Here is a 24,170-nt window from a genome sequence, read left to right as displayed (position 1 = left end):
AAGAGGTCAGACAAGTATAGGCATAAAGACCACCTCGGAAAGCCAATCAAACGGGTGAATGACCTTAAAAGGGCAGACAGACAGACAGACAGACAGACAGACAGACAGACAGACAGACAGACAGACAGATAGATAGACAATCTCTAAAGGTTAGTGGCCTTAAGAAGCCACAACAGTTAGGCAGTTGAATTTGGGATGCCATACTGACGGATCAATGACCTTAAAAAGCTAGACAGGTAGGTTAGTGACCTCGAGAGGCCCGACAGGCAGACAGACGACCCTGAGAGTCTAAATCAGGTTGTTCTGGGATGAGGGGAGGAAGGGAAGTGCTCCAACACCGGGACTGAGTAGGTACTCTAAACAGCTCTATCGATGCTCGATTGTTTAACTTTAATTTCCACATTTTTTGGTAGCATTGGTAGGGCTACCACTTCACCCACCCTAACCAAACATTGTTTTAATGGGGTGAGGGGAACAGGGAAGTGCTCTAACGTTCAGACTAGGAGCTCTAACTTGTTGCGACCTCCTCTTAAAAATGGTAGGGCTGGGGAAATCTATCACAAAATCTTGATGGGTCCTCCGGTTTAAAAATTTACATTTCGAATACCTACCTACACTAAAATAATAAATACAGATTATGTGGGATAAACACTACTACCTACTCTTTGTCACAAAATATTTTTCTAAACGACGCCTTCTCAAATAAAAACTTCCAGTTCCCTAAGTGAGAGATTCCATGGAAAAGGGGCCTTAGTCATTTTTTTTTTTTTACAATTGTGAATTTTTTTAAAAATAATTTCACCATATTTAGTGATAGTGAAGTGTGTTCTTCCATGAAAAAAAAAACAAACAAATTGGAAAATGTATGCTTGTAGAAAAATTTTTCTAGTCTATTTGAACTTGTAAAAATCAGTGAAAAAAATTAAGTAAGAGCCCTTTTCCATGAAGCCCCTCAGTAATCCCTTGTAAGACTCCCCTCCCTCCTTCAAAACGAACTACTTGAATTGTTTAAACAAGATGTAGTAAGTACATATACTCCAACCTCAATGTGAATCCATTTCATAGGGCTCCAAAACTAGGTACCTAGTACCTACTCCCTACGTATTTAAAGTACCTACAAAAAAAAAGGAAGTTAAACAATAATATTGAGACTCTCTTCATTCGACGATTAAAAGGTTGGATCAGGAGGGAAATCATAAATTATTCATCCAGTCCAAGGTTTTTGAAAAAATACGTCGATGTATGTACTCGTACGTGGGAGAAGTCGTATACGAATTTTCGAAGAAGGTACGCGTATTTACGGCAAACCGAGTATGCAATTTCATTTACATGGGTGTAGCACTTCTACAACAATTACATGCCAAAAAAATAGTAGGCATTTTGTAAGATTAATATTGAGCATTTTTAAACAGTGGCGAATTTCTACAATTCGCTGTTGTTCAAATGTTTGATATTTTCATCTTCTTTTTCTCCTCTCTCGCACCACATTCGACCTAATATAAGGCGGTCCTTGAGTAATTGTATTTGAAGAGGTTGCAAAATCAATCTACCTACAAGAAGGAATTCATTGAAAACATTTCTGCCAAATCAAAAGATCTAAAACTAAAAATGGTTAATTTTTCTACGAAATGACCCATCCGACCCATCTGATCTTTGTTATCATGAATCATGATATATTTTCAGATTTCATCTGGAAGCATTAAATGCCAATTTTTATAATGAGCCCCCATTATTCTGTACCAATAATTGTACTTTTTTTTTGAAAGAAAATGAGAATGCTAAACTAGTAACTACATAGTAAAGCAGTTCAATATTCCTCGACAGCATTCAAAAGCTCGAAATTTATGGTAAGTAGTAATTCATGTTGCTTATAAGTAGGTATTTCGTTTCTCTCGACGCGACGTTGACGTCTGCATTTGAAACCGAGTTTCAAAAAAAAAAAAATGCCACAATTTTGCACACGAACAAAATATGCTTTCATTTCGTGTACTAACGTTGTCTACTAATTTAAAAATATGTATCGTATAATTCCATAGTCACAGCTAATAACAAAGCACCTATTTTTCATTTTGAATAAAATTTCGCCAATCGTTACTTTTTGACAATTGACTTTATACTATCGTTCAATTCGCTCGCTGATTTTTCACTCGATAATTTGTTACAGCCACGATATCGCTTATCTCCCTAGATACTCGCTCGTCCCTAGACACCTTTGAAGCTAGTACACCGAGTACGTGTAGGTATAATTTACCTTGAATCTAATAAAGATACCTCGCACAAGCTGCATGAGCGATTTGGCTGGGTCGGAGTAATTTTTTAAACCTCATATGAATGGAACACATACCTCGTAGCTCCTCTCTCGTGCACTCGTATAAGATGAAAAAAACTACAAGAAACCCCTCTCTTCATCCCCTTTCGTAGGCCTTCTCTCTATACATGGTATACGAATCGAGTAAATCAAATTAAAAGAAAAAGCACCACCGTTAGGGCGCACGCGTGTTTGTATAATTTTTGGGTAACGGTCTCGCCGACAAATTCGAAAGTAGTATTGTATCGGCGTTGAAGCGGGCATATTCTTCTGACGGCAGGATTCGCGATGTATGTTTCGAAAATCTCTACATTCGTGTTCATGTTTCGTGTTTTAGAAATGTAAATTTCGTTTAAAAAAATTCTCATCCGAGTGATTTTTTTTTGGTCAAGTTGTATATACTTTTAAGAACTACAGGTGCTTGTATATAACTAGCTGCCTTATGCGCGTCGTTGACGAAATCGCCGAGTGGTAATTTTTATCGCAAAGGTTCACCATGATAATTCGTTTAGTTTTGAATTTTTTTAGTATTTTTATTTTTTGTGAAGGTTCGATCATCACGCGCGTCGTGAGGACAAAATATGGCGATATTACCGGCGCGATAGTTACTCCTAATGTGCGTTTTTTAGACGCCGTCGAAGTCTATAAAGGTATTCCGTACGCGGCACCGCCGGTCGGTAATCTGAGATTTATGCCTCCGGTCAGCGGGGCCCTATGGACCGGTGTAAAAATGGCTGATAAATTTGCCCCGGTGTGTCCTCAAAATTTCCCCGATATAGCCAACGAGACAATAGCGCTGAAGCACATGTCTAAAGGAAGACTAGAATACTTGAAACGATTATTGCCGTATTTAAGAGATCAAAGCGAGGATTGCTTGTATTTGAATATTTACGCTCCGACTCAAGGTAGGTGAAGAGGTTGAATCTATTTGCATATTCGACACACACTCGACTCATCCGCCGAATAAAAATGCATGTCGAGCATTCAAAGAGATACTATAGCACGTTAGATTTCAATTTTTTATAAGGCGTCTTTTCGCGGCGTCGTGCTTTTTACTTGTTCGAACTTGCTGAACAGCTTGGATTTGAGTCTGTGTTAAATTTTAACTTCGACAGGTTTTACCCTCATTCTTTTACAAAAAAAATAATTGCCATACTTACCTGCGTAGCTATATATACGTGTACGACGAGTAACTAGGTAATAGGTAGGTAATCTTTCCTAAAGACCAGGATATTATTCCAAAAAGCGTCTTCATCCTTTCACACACTCTGTTCGTCGTTCATTGTTTTACAAACTTGCTCATTGATGCGAAATATTTTCTTCTCTCTTATGCCCACGTTATTTCTAATTATTCGCACAGAACATACCTATATAGGTACCATACCATAGTCTACGCATCTCTTTCTACAACCTTCAGTGTTTCACAGGTCGAGTATAAAAGTTGAATTGCCTACTGATGCGCGAAACTTGTGCATTTATCCCCGCCGGACTAGTAATCTTCTTTGTACACTGCAGAAGCTTACAGCTTTCTGCTTACAAGTCCGGCTCCGGCTTACAATCCTTTGAGGCCTTATCTGAATTTCATCTCAAAAATTATACGGTAGTATTGCGCCGAGGTTCACTTCCACTTCTTATAAATACGTAATCGAGAAGCGATTTAAAAGGATCAAAATTAATGGGCTACGTTTGTGTTGTTGCGTTGCGTTAATTTGTTGGCCAAGATTTGATTCTAGCTGCTTATATACTGTTTCCGGGTCTCAGGTCTCAGATGATGGATATAATTTGGAGATTTTTGCCAAAACACCTTTTGTGAATTTAGATTATGCTCTGAGGTGCGATCAGATGTAGGTTTTAAGTCCATGCGTATGTAGGGTAAGTATACGTCATCCTTCTTCCTGGTTGATTAGCCGAGTGTTTGATACGAGTAGGTAGGTATTCGATTTACTCCGTATGGTCTTGTTCGATTGTTTTGCAGTATCGTGCAAATAAATTAACACAGTTGTGAAGATTTGAGACTTGGACTGTTTTTCCGGGTTCAGCGACCTCGAAAACATACCATTCGATATATCACTCGACTTTTCACGATTTTCAAAATGTTGGTCCCCTTTTTGAGGCACAGAGGGACATTGAGGGGTTAGACCCAAAAAATAAGTTCAGATTCGCACTCAGCGATCTCAAAAACATACCATTCGATATATTACTCGACTTTTTCATTTTTCGAAATTTTAGCCCCTTTTTTGGGGAACAGATGGGCTTTGAGGGGTTTGACCCAGAAAATAAGTTCATATTCGTATTTAGCGACCTCGAAAACATACCATTCGATATATCACTCGACTTTTCACGATTTTCAAAATGTTGGTCCCCTTTTTGAGGCACAGAGGGACATTGAGGGGTTAGACCCAAAAAATAAGTTCAGATTCGTACTCAGCGACCTCAAAAACATACCATTCGATATACTACTCGACTTTTTCATTTTTCGAAATTTTGGCCCCTTTTTTGGGGCACAGAGGGGCTTTTTGAGGGGTTGGACCCAGAAAATAAGCTTAATATACTCGTATTCAGCAACCTCGAAAACATACCACATGATATATCGCACATCCAGATTCATTTTTTAAATACATGATTCAGTTGTGTGTTACTTGAAAAATGAAGCACTCCCCCCCCCCAAACCACTGAGGAGCGTTGAAGACCAATCGACGGTGGTTTGATTAGTAGTTGAGTAAGTAGACTTCGTAAAAAAAAAAAATTGAGCGAAAACTAATAATATTAAGTGGTAACTTTAATTAATTTATTCGACTGAGCTTTTTTGAAACACCTAGGTACTCTTTCCATCCCCTTTTTTTAGACCCCCCCCCTTTAAGGATGGGTATCGAGCGTAAAATCAAATTACATCAAGATTCAAGAATTTGAAGAGGAACATTCACTTTTAGCTGTTATACCTAATGAGTTCTTCTACCAAAGAAACATTGCCTACGATCAGATAACAACAAAACGGAGTTCATTATTAAATTTTTGAGAAATCGAGCCATATTTACCCCCTTTACTCGCTCACTTTCCACATTTTACCTGATTTTTGTACAAAATAGGTACGAGGTATCCGAAAAATCAAGACCAATTTTGGACTCAAAAAAATTCTTCAGAATTGCTCAAAAAGAGTTTTGATACAAATTTTTGTATTTTTTTTTATTTGGCAAAATTTTAGTTTACTTATTTTGATAGATTCCATGGCACAATTTTGGGCTCAAAATTCTTCAAAAATTATCAAAAACATTTTTGTTGAAATATTTTTGAATTTCTAGCGACATTTTAATCTATTTTGATGAGTAGCAGGGTCACCTTTTGGTCATTCTATGTCAATTCGACTGAGGTTTTTGACCTCATGTCTTTCGATTTTGTTCAATTTTTTTCACATAATTTACCCGCCCAACAACTCACAAAAACACCACTAGTTCGCCCCCAGCTCTCTTGAGGAGTGGATGAGGGGGGGGGGCTCTTTTTGTTTGTAACATTTCTGTACCTACTTCACTTTGGAGGCTTCTTATTTCGCCCCTTTGAAACTTGGCTCAAAACTGATTTCACAGTTCTAAAAGGGTAACCAAATCTAATTTAAAAACGTTCATTAAAACTTTCAAAAGTTGAAAGTTGAACTTTCAAATTAAATGTTCAAATTTCAAAATGACGTTGTGAGAGCACTGAGAGCCAACTATAAAATTTAAAATTACCCAAAAATGACCATAGATGTAACTTCTTTTTTGTTTCAAGAATTCAAGATATAATATTTTCAAAACTGGCACTTTCGATAGGGAGTGGTATTCCTCCTCTTAAATTTGGACTGAAACTTTGAAAAAAAGTATGACCATGCGACATATCAACTGGTATGTTTTCGGAGGTACTAAATACGAATATGGCCTCAGTTTTTCGATTGAGCTTCATCCACCCCACCCCCGCACCCCCTAAAGGGTCAAATTCCAAGAAAAAATTGTTTGAGTAACGTGACCATCTGCCGCGAAAGCATTTGCAATGTTGCCATTTAAGAGCCACTTGGAGCAATTTGAAAGTATTGTAGAAATTTGAAATAAGGCTAGATGCTCCAGAATGATCTGAAAGTGATTGTTTTCAAATCGGTCGAATATGTGGATTCACCTGATGATATCATAGCGAAAAAACTGGCCAAGCCTTTGTGCTATAGGTATGCTTTTTTTGAGAATTTTATTTTTTGTGGAACTGGCAAATTTATCAAAAAATTATGTAAATTGGACTGGTACTGCTGGAATTTGACGGTAACCACCTAAAATATCTGAGAGAGTGCTTAGTAAGCACCAACCAAAGTTGCAGGTGCTCCAGTTCATTTTTGGTTCTTTCAGAGCAATTCCAAATTGCTGGAAAAAATTTAAATTTTACTGGAGGCTTCAGAACTTCCTAAAACTGATGGGTTTCAAATTAGAGAGAAGAGGAAGAAGGGATTTTAATAAATCAATTTCCACATTCACACCATGCTGACTCATTTTTCTTTTGAAAAAATTATGGAAAAATTTGAAAGAAACTTCAAAAAAAAATTTTTATATGTTCAAAAATTTAAAAAAGTTAAATCGAGCTCCTCAAAATGTTTTATGAGGAGCGGGGGGTGGGGATGTCAGAGCATGCTCTTTTGATCATAGCAATCGGTTTCGCTTAAATTGAAGGCTGCCAGAAAAGTTCCCTGGATGGCTATTGATTTTTTACACCAACAGTTTGATACTTAAGTTTAAATGCGTTAGGTAACATATGACCCTCTCCAGAGCGATAATTTGTAGTTCCTGGAGAAAATTGAAGACTCGCTGAATGCTCTGGAACAACCCAAAAATCGTTGTTTTCGAATTGAAGGGTTGAAATAAAGTAAGTAGGTAATAATTACATAATTCATATATTGTTTATTTCGTTTGAAGAAAAAAATTAAAATTTCCAAAAATCCGAAAATGAACTCCAGCACTCAAAATTTTGGTCACATTGTTTTTCAAGACATCTTCTCTCGATCTAGGTCAAATTAAGTTCAAATAATTTTCTCGTTAAGCATTTTAAAATAGGTACCTAAGTGCAATTCAGGTTGCAGTTGCAGCATCACATCCACTTATACCAACATTAATTAAGAGAACACACGCGATAAAAATTTTTCCACCAACCTAATCTTAGGAAAATTTACGATTAAATAAAATTTAAACCGAACTCTTGAACGCGTTTTATTTCAGGTAATCATTGGACGGTCGAGCGACGAGATTTCGCAAAATTAAGCTCTTCTGTCAGTCTAAAATGAAATTTACGAGATTATCTCAGCTTTAACTTTCAAATTAATGACATCCGCTTGTAATTTTGTACCCTGGGTGAAAGTAGAACAGTAAAAATACCAAAAATTGTTGTGAAAAATTAGGCAATATTAAACGTGAACTTTGTAGTATAAATGAACAACACTTACAAATTCTCACTCGTTTCGTGGTCTTAAATTGGATTTCAGCGAGAATCGTAAATGATTTTCATTCGTTTTGGAAATTTTTTCCAATTTACAAAATAGCGAGCATCTCTAAGATAAAATAAAAAATACATACCCAACGTGAAAAAAATATTCTTTGGGGACGCAGGTAGGCATTTTCATTTAATTACCTCGACAATAAACTCTCGCCTACCTATTTTAATCGTTATATAACCAGGTACCTATAGTCATTTTCATTGAGAGACGTTTCATCGTCAAGAAAGGTGTAAGCCTAAGTGAAAGACTGCTCGCTAGTATCCCATGAGAAAGGAAAGACAGTGCAAAGGGCTACCACCATCTAGCAATATCTGAAGGTTTTGTATTATTATATAATTCAACGAACGAGCAGTAACTAACAAATTTTCCATTACGATTACTATATCTTTCCATTACCGAAACAATAAAACTTCACTTATACATAATCTACTTATTGTTTACTGCCCACAATACCTTTTATTGTGAGCTTCAATGTTACAACCTAACTATAAGGTTCTTGCTTCTATACTTAACGTAAGTAGAGCAAACGTCAAGTTTATAATAACGTTCTATATTGAGCATAATTTCACGTAAATATTTTTTTTTATATCAAATTCGTAAAAAAATGTATCGAAAATAGTGTAATGAGAGACGTCATTATGGTAACTAAATTTTCGTAATAATACGATAAATTGAGATGTCTACGAAACGACAATGTAAATAAACATTATTGTAACAGTCTGATAAATTGAATTAATAAAGATGTTTTCACCAAAATCAACTAAAAATGATTCGATACTTGAACTAGACTATCGTATAGATGTTGTTTGATTATTATTTGAATATCTATCGCGTTAAATTATTCGTATAATAATATTCTTTTGTGCGAGATTTACATTTAAAGCAGGATACCAGAAATGATTTAATATTAAATGAGCTCTATTTAAATTCAAAGATATAAAATCTGGTGTACCTGAATTTGAAATTATTTACCTAGTAGAAGGTTTCACATTAAAGCGGTAAAAGTTGCGATAAAAAAATATGCTAAAAGTAAGCTAAAAGTCTTTGTACAGATAGTTATCTCTCACTATCTCTTCATCCTAGTTCCTAAACATACGAAACATAATACCTATACCTATACTGACTTGACGAATAAACAGTCACGTTATCAATTCGTAAATAGGTATCATTGAACCGAACTTCTATGTATCTGAATAGATGAAAACGTGAAACATTTCTTGATCCATCACTTGCCAATAATAGGGAAAACACGATGTATAAATTAGTAGGTATTTGGTTGTCATTTATAAATGACGGATATACATGTAACGTGTAGGTCGAATAAATTGCCAGGCACGTGGTGTTGGTTAGACATGAGGAAACGTCAAGGATCGAAGGCATCACATCTGCGAAGAATAAGGAAACTTGAACAATGAATTCCTTTGAAGCACGTTATTCAGAAACATCCGTTTTTGGAATGTGAGAGAGAGTGATTATAAATGAAATTTTTCCAACGTGGTATCGCGGTGTTACCGAAGCATAGTCCATTGTTATTTAATGATTTACGAGAAATTGGTTTTTACGTGATTGGTTTGCGGTTGGTGGCTGAACATTTAAAAGCACTCAATACCTATCAACAATGCTTTACACTATAATCTGTGTTGTACGACGATGCATCAATACAAATGTGTTAATCGATCTTTGCGGCTTGAATTTCAATCGAATCAATTTTACCAAAGATGTAATAGGTTGACTTTGTTGAAATTTAAACTGCTGGAAAGTGAAAATTTTAATTATTAGACAGTATCTTAAAATTGGCAGGTGCAATCCGCAGGGTCTTCAGAAATATCGGATGCCCTCGTAATATTTTGACGACTAAATGAGCTTTATTCCTCCTCATACCACTCTCTGGAGCTGTGATCTTTCAAATTTCATCATCTCGGGGTTATTAGAAAATTTGAGTAATAAAATTCCCCAATTAAAAAAAAAATTGTGCTCAATTTTGAAAACTTGTGCTGGGCATTGAAAATGTCCCAAAAAATACTTAAAAAGTCTCGATAATGAAAAATGAGAATTTCAATGGATTTTTTCAGCATGTAGGTATTTGTTTTTAAAAAAATAGGCATAGAATAAACAGTAGATATACTTTCACATTTTTCTTAAATTTTCAACAATTAAGAATCATCGAGATCGAGAAAAATATTAGGTGCCAAAGTACGTATATCAGATGACCGCGACAAAAAAGTCATAAAACTGCGATAATCCAACTAAAACCACGCCTCTAGTTATTTATTTGTGTAGCTCGTGCGTCGTTTTATAGCATAAACTTATAGCACATACTTTATATAAAAAGAAGAGATCTATAAATTATCACATCTTAATAATATCGCTGTACATTTTATAAAGAAGAAAAAAAAAATAGAATTGATCGCGTAAATCATGATTAAAATTTGTCCTGTATGTTAGAAAAGAATTTAACCAACCGAAATGAAAGAATATATGAGCCACGTGCTGTTTTCGAGCGACGACGACAGATTTTAATTCGGCGCGAATTTCGAGCAATTGGAATAAAAATCAAGTTGTTTAGTAGACATATTATTTGTGTGATGTAAATACCAATATGAGCGACGACGTTGTGTACGATGAGACGTTTATATGGCCGATGAGTTAATATTATTTTCATTTTTATAAAAAAGGATATTTTTGAGGCAGTGGAATTGCTCGAAAAATTCAACTTTTGATAATTATTGTAAGTATGTATATTTTGCACAGTAGCATGACGAAGGGATGGAGTGGGTGAGGGGAGGGGGGTGAAACTTGAAGTATCCCAACTTCTTACCCAGATTCTCCATCAGACCCCCCCCCCGTTTCTCCAGGATTTTTCATACCAATTAACCAGATGTAGTTCGAACAAATTTTGGAAGGGGTAGGAGTTGGAAATGAAAACGTTGAATAATTTTAAATGTTCAAAAACTGTGCTTTTAAACTTGACAAAAAATTTGAAATATTCTATTTCAAGGTTGGTACTGAAATCCAAAATCCAAAATTCGCAATTTTTTGTGTTTTTTTTTTTAGCTTTTTGGACTTTGAAAATCGTGTAGAAATTTTTGATTTTGCCCCAGCGTTGAATTTATGATGTTAATTTTTCATTTACCCTTGATTTCCTGCCCTCCCTCCCGTCAGCATTTTTATGCCATTAGCCAGATGTGGTTCAAAAAATTTTTGTAAGGGAGAATTGGAAACAAAAATGTTGAATAATCTGAAATAGGTATTCTACTTATTGCAAGGTTGGTACTGTAACAGTGAGGGCAGGAGGGACTGCTAGAAGAAGTAATTATAATTATTTTCTCCTAAGGTGGTTTTTCTGAGAAATATTCCATCGGAATGGAACATTTTCCACATAAATACCTGGCTAGCTCTAAATAGGCAATCCTTTCTACTTCAATGTACACAGTGAGAAGTTACTATACTATAAATAAAGAAAGCCTTCTCGTACCAATTACTTATGGTTTTTATTTACAGATGTTAGTGTAAAACAAGTAATTGAGCATATTATACCAACTAATTATAAGTAAACTTATAATTAATCTGTTCGTGAGATAGGTACCGAATACATAAAATTACCTATCTTCTAACTCTTTCGAATAGGTGACTTCAAATACACATGGGTATAGCCCAAGACATTTACAAATAAGCGAGTATAATAGGAAAGAATACGATGTAGTTGCATCCTTTCTATATCAAATGCTGAGGTGATTAACACATCATCACCTAGCACTCGTTATAATGGGTTAATATAAAATGCAAGGTAAGCAATGCACAAGTGCAAGATTCGTGACATATAAAATAGCAAGCACTCAGATGACATTTATGACGTCATCTCAATAATTACTAAAAGGGCACTATGTAAGGGCGAACGCAACCCCGGTAAAAGAATTAAACAGTTACCTTAGATAAGTAAGTACGCATTGTCAATGTACATGTTACCTGCCTCTCCTGTGCTGACCCCAAATATTAGTCGCATCGGCAGGACGCGTCGAAGACCCATTTTTGTAGAGACAAAGGCTCAAGTGTCCGGAGTAACTTGGCCAGTGACTAAGAAAGTACCGCGAACTTACGCAGGATTTAACGAAGTAAGCGTTATAGAAAGAAATCAAAAGAACTATCCATAGATAGGTATATCGCGAATCGCAAGCTGTATAAGCCTTGTACATATTTACCGAGAGCGACATTGATCTAGAGAGCTCGAGTGTCGTAGACCAAGTGATTTTTCTAGCATCACGATCCCAGCAGCGAGGCTCGGATCGCGAGTACATTAGTGGCTTATGGCTCCTCCCATCGGATTTATTACCATAAGCCACACTCATGAAAGAATTACACGAATAACTACATAGGCGAGCAGGGCATATCCGCTCATCACAAATGCCCCTTCATGGGTTAACTCTGAAGTCTGGACATAGGAGGTAAGCATGGATCACGAAAAAGATGAACTAAAGATATGCCCCAGCGCCCCCCCTAACGTACCCAGTCCCCCTAGGGACCCCTACTGCCCCATCCATACTTGACTGCTTTGTCCACAGCCAGAGTAGCCGAAAGTATGTGATAAGCATACCGATGATAAGATGGCTATCGAAAAATGGATAGGAGGCATAGAATTTTGCCCAAGGAGATGATATCAGCACTGAATTTGCCCCTTTTTACAATAATAAACCATCAGTGCGCAACTTCAAAGAAATTACATTACTGATAAGCCATTAATGGTCCAAAGAGACAGCAGTATGCGGACAGCATCTTGACAGGTTCGAGAGAAAAGAGAGAGAAACAATTTTGAGGTAGTTATATAAAGGTGAAAATAATTTTGAAAAAGTGAATTTTGAATACCTTCCATGAAAGATGAATTTTGTGTCATGAAGGGGTGGTTTTAGACAAGAAAATCACTTGAAATACGCTATGAAAGTGCGTATGAGCGAGCTAGGTAGGTATCGACATCTGGTAAGTGTACAATGGCTGATACTTAATTTAGAAATTTAGAATTTTTAATAGAATTTTAATTATAATTTTTTCTGTTGCAGGTACAAGATCAGGAATCCGGAATCTTTTCAGTTACAGGTATGAAAAAACGTTCTTAATTTTGCTGTAACTGCTTTTTGTAGGTACCTACAATATTTTTAATGATGATGTAATTTTTGTTTCAGGGTGACGACCAAAGGGATGAAAAAATGAAAAACTTGAACCAAAATCAAAGAATTCTTAAAAGTAAGTCTTAATACTAGGTATGTATGATATTTTACAATATATTTTCTTAAGTGATAGGTGCAAGTTTAAAATATAAGTGCAATAGATTTTAAAATAAGTGCAATCAATTTCGAGTTTAACGTCACCCTGTTATTGGATTTTTTCAAAAAAGAAAGTGCAAGCGTGACACGCTGAAATTAAATCTAGTAAAATTGTGCATCGCAAAGGTTAAACGTAGCATAAAGGTTTAACAAACTTGACAGAAAAATATTTACAAAGGCGAGGTAAAAGATGCATCAATTTAGTGCGCTTTATTAAAATGTGCAAACTAAACAATAATTTCTTAAAACTAAGGTGCAGATTATTATATAGGTAGATGTTGTCGCAGGTCATTATAGGTAGATGATGAATTGATGATTTTAGATTGACGATATCGAATATTATTTCTCTTTGCATTTTTACAGGTACTCAAGATGACGTCTGCGTTGTAATTTTAAGCAGCTCGGTACTCAGTAATCGTTACATGGATCAATTCACAATCAGTTCAGGGAAGCTAGTTGCAAAAGAAACCCAAAGAGGTAAGTAAACACGTAATTATAGAAATTTTGTGTAAACCAAATTAGCATTATTATATACTAATTAGCGTAGGTAAATTAGAGAGAAAAAATAAAAATTTCGAACTCGTATCCATCATCGTACGTGGCTCAGCAAGGTCTAACGTCAGCGAATTTGCGCATTGAGTATACTCATAACGTACTCGCAAGTTTTGTGGATTTTGCATTGACACTGTTGTAAATAGTGTGCTGTATTTCGAAAATAAGCAGAATAGGATTAGTAATAAAATCACACAAAAGTTTTAGCAATCGAAAAAATGCTATTGCTTGTATTTGCCATAACGTACAATTCATCAAAACAATAATATACATTTGTTCTTCGAACGATAATAGTGTACATAAACAGTGATGTAAATCATAAAAAATATCACATTATTACGTCAAAAAACAAAGAAAATATGAATGCAGTATAATACACTAATAACGCTGCAACAACGACTGGAAAAATATATAAATATAACGTATGTGCAATTATTAAATAGCGAGAAAAATAATATTAATAATAAAGAAAAATTGGGTATATAATTGACTCTTAGCATCGTCATGCCAAAATTACATTTTTCGTGGCAAAAAACAAATTAGTAATAATAACGTTAATCTAAATACAAAAATAAATTACACCCTCGGCAAATAGTTTGCCAGTTAACGTAAAAAAAAATCATTCACTCATATCGTCATATTCGGTTTCTTCTTCGTCAACGATTTTTTCTTCTTCTTCGGTTTCTTCTTCTTCTTCCTCGCTGTTATGCAACACAGCCAAAATTTTTTCCAACATTTGTTTATCTGCTACGACTTTTGTTGGTTTTTCGAGAGTTTTCGGTTTATTTTTTGCTTTTAACGGTGTCGTTTTCACCGGCGGGCTAACTCTTGGTATTTTCAGATTCGGAGTTAATTTTGCTCGTACTGACGGTTTGGTCAAATCAATCGTCTTATTTTTCGGTAAGATCTTCATCCATGATTTTGATCTTTTCAACGCCTCTATCTGGCGGCGCTTTACGAGTTCAGCGTATGTTGGTGTACGAGCTGTTGATTTTACCAGTACGAGATTGTGCGAGGTGTTATGCGGATTTTCAGTACGAGGCGGCGTTGTAGAGTTGTCGTCAAAGTTTTCAGTTTCGTTTGTTGAGGTTGACTTGCCAGGTACTGAACTTTCGTTGGTTTGAGTCGTCGATTGCGAGGTACCAGGTGTAATGTTTTCAGCCTGCGTTGGCGTAGGTGTTGATTGAGTTTGTGAGGTTACCGCCGTAGTTGTTGTAGCAGAACTGATCACACTGGTACTTATAACGCCGGTAAATGAGGAAGAAGTCGAAGTAAGGGTAGAAGCGGTGCTAGCATTATTCGCGGCTGGAGTCGTCGTAATCGGTGGCGAGGTTTGAGTTGTCGACGAAGTAGTGGTCAACGTAGTCTGATCAGTCGTTGGCGGATATTCGATTCCTCTTTGAACTTCAGGAATGAAGCGGTTCTTAATGCTTCGGGCGACACCAATATAGTTCAGAGGTGAAAAAAATGGCCCGTGTTGGTCCAATTCGGGTGTTCGTTCGTTCAATTCTCGAAAAATGATTGATATACGAGTGACAGCGCCTCCGAATGCCGGCCCCCAGTTCTGGTTTAACGCTCTCATGATGTCTTCGTACGAACTTTGGTATTCCGTCGGGTGCGGAAGGAGCGGTATAATAATTAGCTCGCGAACGTGCTGCTCTTGTAATATTAAACATAAGTCGTTCATTTGGGCGTAAAACTCGTCGTACGAGGTACGGCAATGAACATCAAAATTGCCTATTGACACCATGAGGCGAGGGGGGAGTTTATCGAACGATGCTAGGTAGTTGACCAAATTTCGTAATAGAAGGTTGTGTGCATACATTCGCCGGTCCAGCATCCCTTCATGCGGCTTGCCGTCTTCTAGGTATCGCGCCAATGCATAGATATGGCCGTCGCCTATCAATAGTACATCAAATGCAAAGAACGCGCTCACGTACTCTTCCGATCCCAGTTTATAACCTGCGGTCGTGAAGAAGTGCGGGTAGCTGTTTAGAGGGTAGTAGGGTTTCAATTCAGACGAGTCTGTGCCGAAACGGTGTCGGTAACGACGATGATAACTGGGTCGGTCCTCGTTGGGATTTCGTAGTACCGGTTGTTGTTGTAGACGTGGGTCGTTTATTCCACGGTTTTGAGCGCAAGGGTTATGACATCGATGATCACTTCGAAAGTTAATCACGTTCGGGCTGTGATAAGCTTGCCCCTGGGCACGATGTTGCGCTGGTACTCGACAGGTTTCCAGATTTCGGATCGTCTTGGGATGGTTATAATGAAACGTTACTCTATCCGGCAGATTTATGTTCGTATTCTGCGGTATTATCGGCGTTGGGTTTTTCGTCACAGAAGAGTTTTCGATCGTTTTCAGGACTTCGGCATATTGTTTTTTAAGTAGAGTATTTTCGGCACGCAGATCTTCTACCAGTATTGTGAGTTTACCGATCGTTGCATTGAGTCTGTCTAGCTCATTCGTCAAGCTTGGAGCTTGGGTGTTAACAGGATCGAACGACACGGTTGGTATTGGGATTGGAGCCGGAGCTGGCGTTTGTTCGAAATCGCCCGGCGCTAAGGTTTGCATGCACGCGAGTGCAGTGCACTTTACTATTTTTTGTCGTATGTTATTCATTTCCGTGGATTTCTGGAATAATGTGTATATACATTTCCAGTGGTAATAGTGCTTGCAACTCGAAATCCCAATATTGTCGTTCGTTTGCTGGTGATTTACTGAAAGGCCGCAATAAACGCAGGTCGGGTCAGACATGTTGTTTTCTGTATCTAATAACGCAGAATAACATATCGATTAGCTATATTCAAACTGGATTTTTATAGGAAATCATATTAAAGAGGTTACCTGACGCGTAATGGATTCTGTTTGCGAGAAAATAAAGGTCATTTAATAGCAGAATTTTAATAATTTTTATATTTTTGCTGAGAATAGAACGCTAATACGCAACCGGTTAAATTCAGTTTTGATAATAGAATCGAAAATAAATATCAAAAAAAATTTTAGAGAGCTCCAAGATGGTGTCTTAGTTCAAAACGACGCCAGTAGGAGTGCTAGTTAAAATCAGGATTTTTGGTGATAATTGAAAATTTTTGTAAACAAACAACAAGATGGAAGATTTTTGGATTAATTAGTCGTAGTTGTAGATTTAGAGTATGAATTTTTCTAATTACTGTTTAATTAATGACTTTTCATTTGTTTTATGTTACAGATCCAGTAGTAGAATTGCCAACGGTTCGAACGAGTGATTGCTGAATATCAAGAGATGAAAAATCGCGAAGAAATTTGGAAAATACGATCGAAACTTGGAGAATTTCATTTAGGTAATTAATTTTCAGTTTAATTTAGCTTAAAATGATCAAAATAGTTTAGAATTTTAGTGTCTGAACGGTGTGAGGTATATTATAACGCCTCACGTTTAATAATTTTGAGCCATGAACAGTGGATCTGCATTATTTTATTAATTTTGAATGTTTTTTGAATCGTAGATGCGAAATGGATGAAAGGAAATCAGGATGGATCGAAAGATTTGCTCAAATTTTGAAGAAATTGCCAAAAGAATGGATCGTTACTCATTGGAATAGATTTATTATAAGGTGAGCTACAAATTTTATTACATCTATTAAGCTTTTTATTGAAAATAATTGGGAATTTTTACTTGTTATGTGTATAGCTAATTTAGAATTGAATTCTTTTCACTTTCTCGAAAGAATTCTTTCATTGAGCTTGATTTTGATATTCAGAACGTCAAATATGAGCTCACCGTTACGATACTGTTATTGTGTAGTTGATCGTTAGGTTATTTTAGTTTGGAATAGAATAGATTTCGAGTATTGTGAAACAGAGGAGTGAATATAGATATTCTATTGATAGATTTTGATTTTTCTTTTCAGAGAATGGATCAAAGGAAGTAACCAGAAGGATGAACGAACGATTACGATGCGTAGAGATCACATGGATGGAGTTATGAGTATTCTAGCAGACTGATAGAGATAAGTTAAGTTTCAGTTTAGTTTTTGTTTCGTAAGTTTAGTTTGCTAGAACTTTTGCTTTGTTATTTCGATACTTTCTACGATGTATCAAATAATATCACCGTAGAAAGATGTAGTGATCAGCATCAATAACGTTGGTTCATTACTAGTTATTATATTTGTTAGCTGTTACCTGACTTCGCTAGTTCGTACGATTAGTTTCAAATGAAACCGTACTAGCTTTCTAAACTCTGGCTAATCCATTCAGTTTGATTACAGGAATTCAAAATGTAATCGTTTGTGTTGAAGAATGGCCAAGAAAAAATTAACGAAGCGAATTTTGGACTAATTTATCGATAATTTTCAAAGGTGAGTAATTTAGTGTTCGAAAGTGCTTCGTTAATTAGAATTTAGAATAATTTAGAAGCTAGAAAGGTGAATTCGTTCGATGTTTTGAACGTTACTTTAAATATATGTCAATTGTTTTGCTTTTAAAACGCAAAGTGATCGATAATTACGTTAGTTTTATTACTAATTGCCAAATAGTGTTTGTACGGTGTAATTTGTGTTATTAATCAGAGAGTTAGGCTAATTTTGAAACCGTACAAACGTTTGAAAGTTCCTTATCATGAACTAATTTAGTTTGTTTTTTGTTTGCAGAAGATTTGAAAGCTGCTGTCAACCATTTGAATTAGCCAGAAGTGTAGCAGTCATCGTAACAGTCAACGTTAATCGGTGAGTGGTTTTCTTTATTGAGTTTTTTTACTGAAAGAGTAGTACTAGTGATCGCAACGGTAGCTTCGAGTGTTGGTAGATATAACGCTCAAAGTTTTCTGTAGTATCTCTTAACAACGATACTGAGATTTTAGCCTAAGTTTTGCCAAAAGGAGCTCGTACGATCGTGATAATTTTTGACAGAACTTCTTCTTATTATTACGTTTGATCGAAAGTAATCGTACGAGCGTTTTAACCGGTGCTTTTAGAATTAGCTTTCAATAAAACTGATCGATGTTTTGATCATTACCTGATTGAATCTCATTACGCATCATTCAGTTTACCTGAGTAATTTTCACTACTCCTTACTTTAAATAATTTTACACTTCTACTTTGTAAGGTAGATATAATCCGACTCAGCGTAGCCTAAATACTCAAACACTTTTAATCGTTGTTTTTTAGTCATAGTAATTTAGTTCTTAGTTAAATTTATTTATATTTTTGAATATTTCAGAAGCAACGTTGTACAGTTGCACAGATACCACCGAATACCGAGGAAACCAGTTCGAGATGAGAAGAAGAACGTTTGCTTTTACTTTGGGTAAGTGTTTTTGATTACCTTTTACTTTCGTAAAACTGATCATTTCTGATCACTGATCGTATTTGTGATCAGTAGCGATACCTAAGATACCAATAATACTTGATTCATCGCGACGTTGATTTAGAAATAGAGAACGCGATGATGGTAGACAAGAACGAATAAGTTTATTGGAATATTACAACATTACTTAGCCGTAGAATTATCATTATCACGCTTTTTATCGACGTTTGAATATGACGATGATTTTTTCCGAGTAATCAATTGTGTAGGCTGATTAACGGCTTCTTGAGGTGGTTTCGTCGTCGATGGCCTCAAAGCTTTCTTCCATGCCTTCCATTCGGCTTTACTCAAAACAATGACTTCCATCGGCGGTTTAACTGGTTTAGAAAACATGCTAGGGAAAAGAAATTGAATAAGGCTAGTATGAGAAGGCGAGATTTTATGAAAATTCCTACTCATGCTTCTAGGAATGGTTTAGAAAACGTTTCCGATGTAATTGGAAACTTTCACTTACTTGATAATTGACTGGATAACTGACGAAAATACAGCGAAAAGACAACTTAAGAACCAACTTTGGCAATATATTATTGAAATATCAATCAGTGATTGTTATGAAAGTCGCACCAATATAATGTCTCGTGTTACATTTAAAGTGCGTGCGTTGGAAAGAGTTGGTCCTTATCTTTTCCCTCTACTTTCAGTTCCTAGAAACATGAGCGTGGATTTGGACAAAGTATCGGATGGATGATGTGGAAGATCGACGTGAGCCGGTTCCAATCGGATGTTTTGACTTAGATAAGTATAAACAAGCCGAAATTTTATCGCTATTTTGCACGCATGAGTAGAGGAGAATACTTTGTGATGGATTTTTATTTTTTCAGGTTCCATCACAACCGAAGAGGGAAGAAATGGGTATCAACGAAGACTGGTAAGTTTTTGCAAACTTTGTATCGTGTAAATAAACGATCACTTCGTTGGGTGTTTTATTGGGTATGGAAAAATCGTGCCTTTCAACTACTACACTCGCTGCAAATACTTGTATGCGAGTATAGTTGCCTATTTGGCGATATGAAGGGGAATTTTGAAAAGTTGTGGTTGCCTTGGAGTAAAAGTGAATTTTTTAATTGAAATTTAGCAAGCTCAAAGAGCAAGGCAAACAACTGAAGGAGGGAAGATTCAATTCTATTGACTAATTTTGGGATGACTGACTATGACTTGATAAATTTGAAAATATTTTCAAATTTTTTCAAGTCAACGTCAAATGGGATTTTTATTGAAAAATGGGGCGTTTTGCTTATCCTGAAATACAAGCAAGTGAATTGGGAATGGATGAATCGTGATATAGGGGTGTTATAAGAATGAATTCAGAATTTTAACAATCACGATTCTGAAATGAAGAATTTTAGAAAATTGGGTAATTATGGTGAGAAATTCATTTAATAACGAATTTTCACATAGAACCTGGGGGCGAAAATTAGATGCCCCTCTCCTGAGCCTAAACTTTTATAGACCTATATCCTATCAACCTAACTGACTATGGAATTACAGAATTTTAAATTTGAAGGGGTATCTAACTGAATTTTTCCTAACTATTGTAATTTATGGAAAATTATCAACAGTCACGATGAGGTAGTTGCCTATTTGGAATATCGTAGGCGTTCTCAAGCAAACTTTCCTCGTCTAATCACACGAGTTGAACTGGTTGCCTAACCTCAGTGAGAAAGCATAATGAAACACTTTCTCAGCATTGATTGTTGGTATTCAATAGATCTGTAGGTTTTTATAGTTAAAATCATCCGTTACAGTTAAGCACAAATGCTCTAAAACTTCGAAGATGGGTGACATGTATGAGTTTTTTCCGAAAGAGGGTTCATACCACGTCAGGCGCCAGACTACATGAGTAGTCAATTTTGACATGTAACCTACCTTGTAAGCTTCTAATCAGAACATTTGTTGGTTATGGTTAAGTTATTATGGTTCGTTCTCGTTAGTTAATAGTTAAACAACGACGAGGAGTGCTGGCATCTGAAAATTTTGAGTGAATGGCAGATTATTTCATCTGCTATTAGCTGACACCAATGTGTCATAGTGACAAATAAGTAGAGGGGTAAAGCAAAAATCTAAAAATATGCACTAAAAATAATCAAAGCGGTGCAGGTTAGAGCGTATACTTAATTCTATTTAAGCCTAATGCTTAAAACACTTATTTGTAAACTAATTCGCCTTAAAATTTAGTACTTATATTTTTACAACTACTGGGTGGGTTTATTCAAATTATCCGCGAGGTAATCCGTTCATTTTTGGCTCCTCTTTATTGACATTGTTATTTAGGTCAATTCTGATGATTTCCAGTGCATCGGCGATTTGCTCTTGTATTTCTCTTTCACTGGGAAATTCGTTGGTTGGCGAACTGGGTGGTGTATGGAATACCGTACAGAAGAATGACCCCGTGAGGTCACGATTGTAGAAGGGGCGGTTTCTATTGTTAAACGGAAATCGTCTATCCAATGCTCTTCTCTCACGGGCAATTCTAGCTTGTAACACTTTAGTTTTTGACATTTTTGAAAGTAAATTTTGAGCAGCTGGAATGTCATTTAAATAACGATGTTTCAGAGGTTTCGATTTAGTGAGCTTTCCATTTATCCTTTTTCGGGCTTCTGTTATATAAGCTGCTTCGTCGAGTGGAAAACCTTTAAACGAGTAATTTGAATCTAGTTCGTTTAGCAGGGATGGTGTAAGTTGATTTTCGAGAATTTCTTCCAACTGAGTATCCATTGAGAATACATGTAACTTATAGAAGTTAGTTGGTTCTTTGGGCGGCAAAAAATGTACCACAAACTTTTTGTATGCGGGAGGTTGACATCTCATTAATCGATTTGGGATGTCAATGATGAATCGAAATTGACTCATTGTGAGTCTGCCCAGGATGAAGGTTTTCTCGGATGATTCAATAATGTAGAACGGAACTCTGACGGTAGCTTGACCCAATACCATTTTGACTTCTAAGGCATAATCTGACGTTGTCACCATTGTATTATTGGCCATATTCAATTGCACTCTGCTCTGTAGCGTAATGTAACGTAGCCATTCAGGTGCATCTTCGAATAATGAATTGGCCATTGGTCGTGATATTATATTGGGGAGTGCCCCGGTATCCAACTGAAGTGCAAAATGTTTTTCTCCAACACGAATGGGAATAATACACGCAGGATCATCCGTGTTTTCGTTCAACAGTTGAGCTGCAGTTGAAGGCAACATTTCTGTCTCAAAGGTGATGTTAGAAGGGCCTTTGAAGTCATTTTGTTTCTCAATATTTTGAGCTTCGAACCTTGAGTCAGGTGTCTGTGATGACGTTGATCGAATGTCATCTTGCTGTGGAGGTACGACTTCATCTTCCATAGCTAGGGTGCCTAAAACACCTTCGATAGGCAACTCTGACTGCAAGTTTTCGAAAGATTCGTGGTATTCGGGTTGGCGGTGAATGTTAGGTATTACTCGTGCAGTTTTTCCTTCAAATGCGTCGAGTTCTGGTTCTGGCCAACCTGGGTCAATATATTTCGCAGTGTGGGGGTCGAATAGTTGTTTTAACTCACCACACACACTGAGTCTGAGTTTTTCCGGGTCCTCTTTCCACGAGTTTTCCAATCTGGTAATTTCATCTGCGAGCATATTGTAGATTTCACGGTATGTTAGAATGGAAGGGAAATATCTGTCTAGATTTGGCGCATAATGAAATTTCTCTGCAATTGGAATAACTCCATCATTAGCATCCCTTTTTGGCCTGATGTGTAAGGTTCCATGTCGAACAGTCGTAACCACTTCCAGGTATTTCATCGAAGGACTTCTTAGAAAAGTTATCCTTGGATCAATGGCGATTTTCATGAACATATTTTTATAATCGATGTAACGAAAGATTTTTAACGATGATTCTCCTGGTGCTCGTGGTTTGACCAATGGAAAGAGCAGTATGATGTGTTCTGCCCCTTTTTGAAATAACACATTAATTAATAATCGGAGCTGCTCTTCAACAACGTGATGTGGTTTTCGTGTATAATTCAACTCCAATTGGCAGGCTGAGAGGACGACTCTGAATTTTCGTGGAAAGAAGGTGGATTTTACTCGATGGTATAATTCAGCAATTCGAATTTGGTCGCGTAAGTAATTTGGAAGGGCTGTTGTCATTAGCACCTCCCCTCTCCCGAGGAAATGTACTAAACCATCCCCGATAAAGATGTAATCACTGGTATCGGTTGAATGTTGACATAGCGGTTCCATTGGTTCTTTTAACTTCTCAAGTCTTGATTTTTCGTCTGAGTAAGGAAGTATTTCAGTTCTCATCATATTGAGCGGAGTTGGATTGGTTTCAGGTTCCTCAGATTCAGTTGTTATTACCTCCAAAGCTTCTGAAATGGACATCTGAGGAATTTTATTGTTTTCATTCGAACTATTGGTAGTTGGTATATTTATTTCTGGTTCGGGTTCCAATTTTGGTGGTGGAATTGAGAAGTTTCTAGTCACCAGGTTCAGTTGATTGTGAATTGCATTACGTTGAGATTTTACAGTTGAGAATGGAGGAATTTTATTGGTTGATGTTGAGCCAGTCATATCTTTCAGCATTGACTCGATTACTTCTTCTGATTTTTTCTTCAAGAGTTCAGGATTAAAATGAAAAGGATTCACTTTTTCCAAGGCTTCAGAGTTGTCGTCAAGTGTAGGTGTATTCAGCTCGTTATCTTCACTAGTTTCTTCTTTGATATCCTTTTTCAGCTTCATATTCAAGAATGAGTTGGAATTATCCTTGGCTGGGGATGCGGAAACTATCACCCAGGTGTCATCAATAGGTTCAGGTTTGACACTCATTTTCGAAAAAAGAACTTCGCACTTTTCACTCGGACAGAATAAAAAAGGAATCACGATAACGAATTTTCGTAATTTCAAAATCTGTGTAGTTTTATCTAGTACAGATGGGTGTCTCAAAAGATGTTCACATTCACTCACGAAGTTGCGAAAAAGCTGAGATGTTTATCACACGAAAGAAGTCACAGTACTAAGTTGTAACTTCCAGTGAAGCTGGGTGCTGGAGAGGTCTTGATGGTTGACCTTCCAAAACACATGCTGAACTTGATCAACAAGTTCAAGTTGAAAACCTTGGCAAGTTGCTGGAACTCCTTTATGTAGCCTCTTGCCGGATGTCAGTCGGCAATTGTC

The 24,170-nt window shown here is 36.5% G+C and overlaps 1 protein-coding gene across 1 annotated transcript in view; it reads left to right on the top strand.

The window, feature by feature from the left end:
* The first annotated feature begins 2,560 nt into the window (after positions 1 to 2,560).
* The window catches only part of LOC135840376 (neuroligin-4, X-linked-like), a 382,893-nt gene continuing 361,283 nt past the window's right edge, over positions 2,561 to 24,170 (top strand). Inside the window, exon 1 of the mRNA XM_065356875.1 lies at positions 2,561 to 3,213. Coding sequence (XP_065212947.1) covers positions 2,805 to 3,213 — 409 coding nt within the window. The 5' untranslated portion in view covers positions 2,561 to 2,804. The remainder of the gene's footprint in view (positions 3,214 to 24,170) is intronic.

This window comes from Planococcus citri, chromosome 3 (assembly GCF_950023065.1).
Source record: "Planococcus citri chromosome 3, ihPlaCitr1.1, whole genome shotgun sequence".
NCBI classification, from domain to species: Eukaryota; Metazoa; Arthropoda; class Insecta; order Hemiptera; family Pseudococcidae; genus Planococcus; species Planococcus citri.
This window is presented reverse-complemented; position numbering and strand designations above follow the sequence as displayed.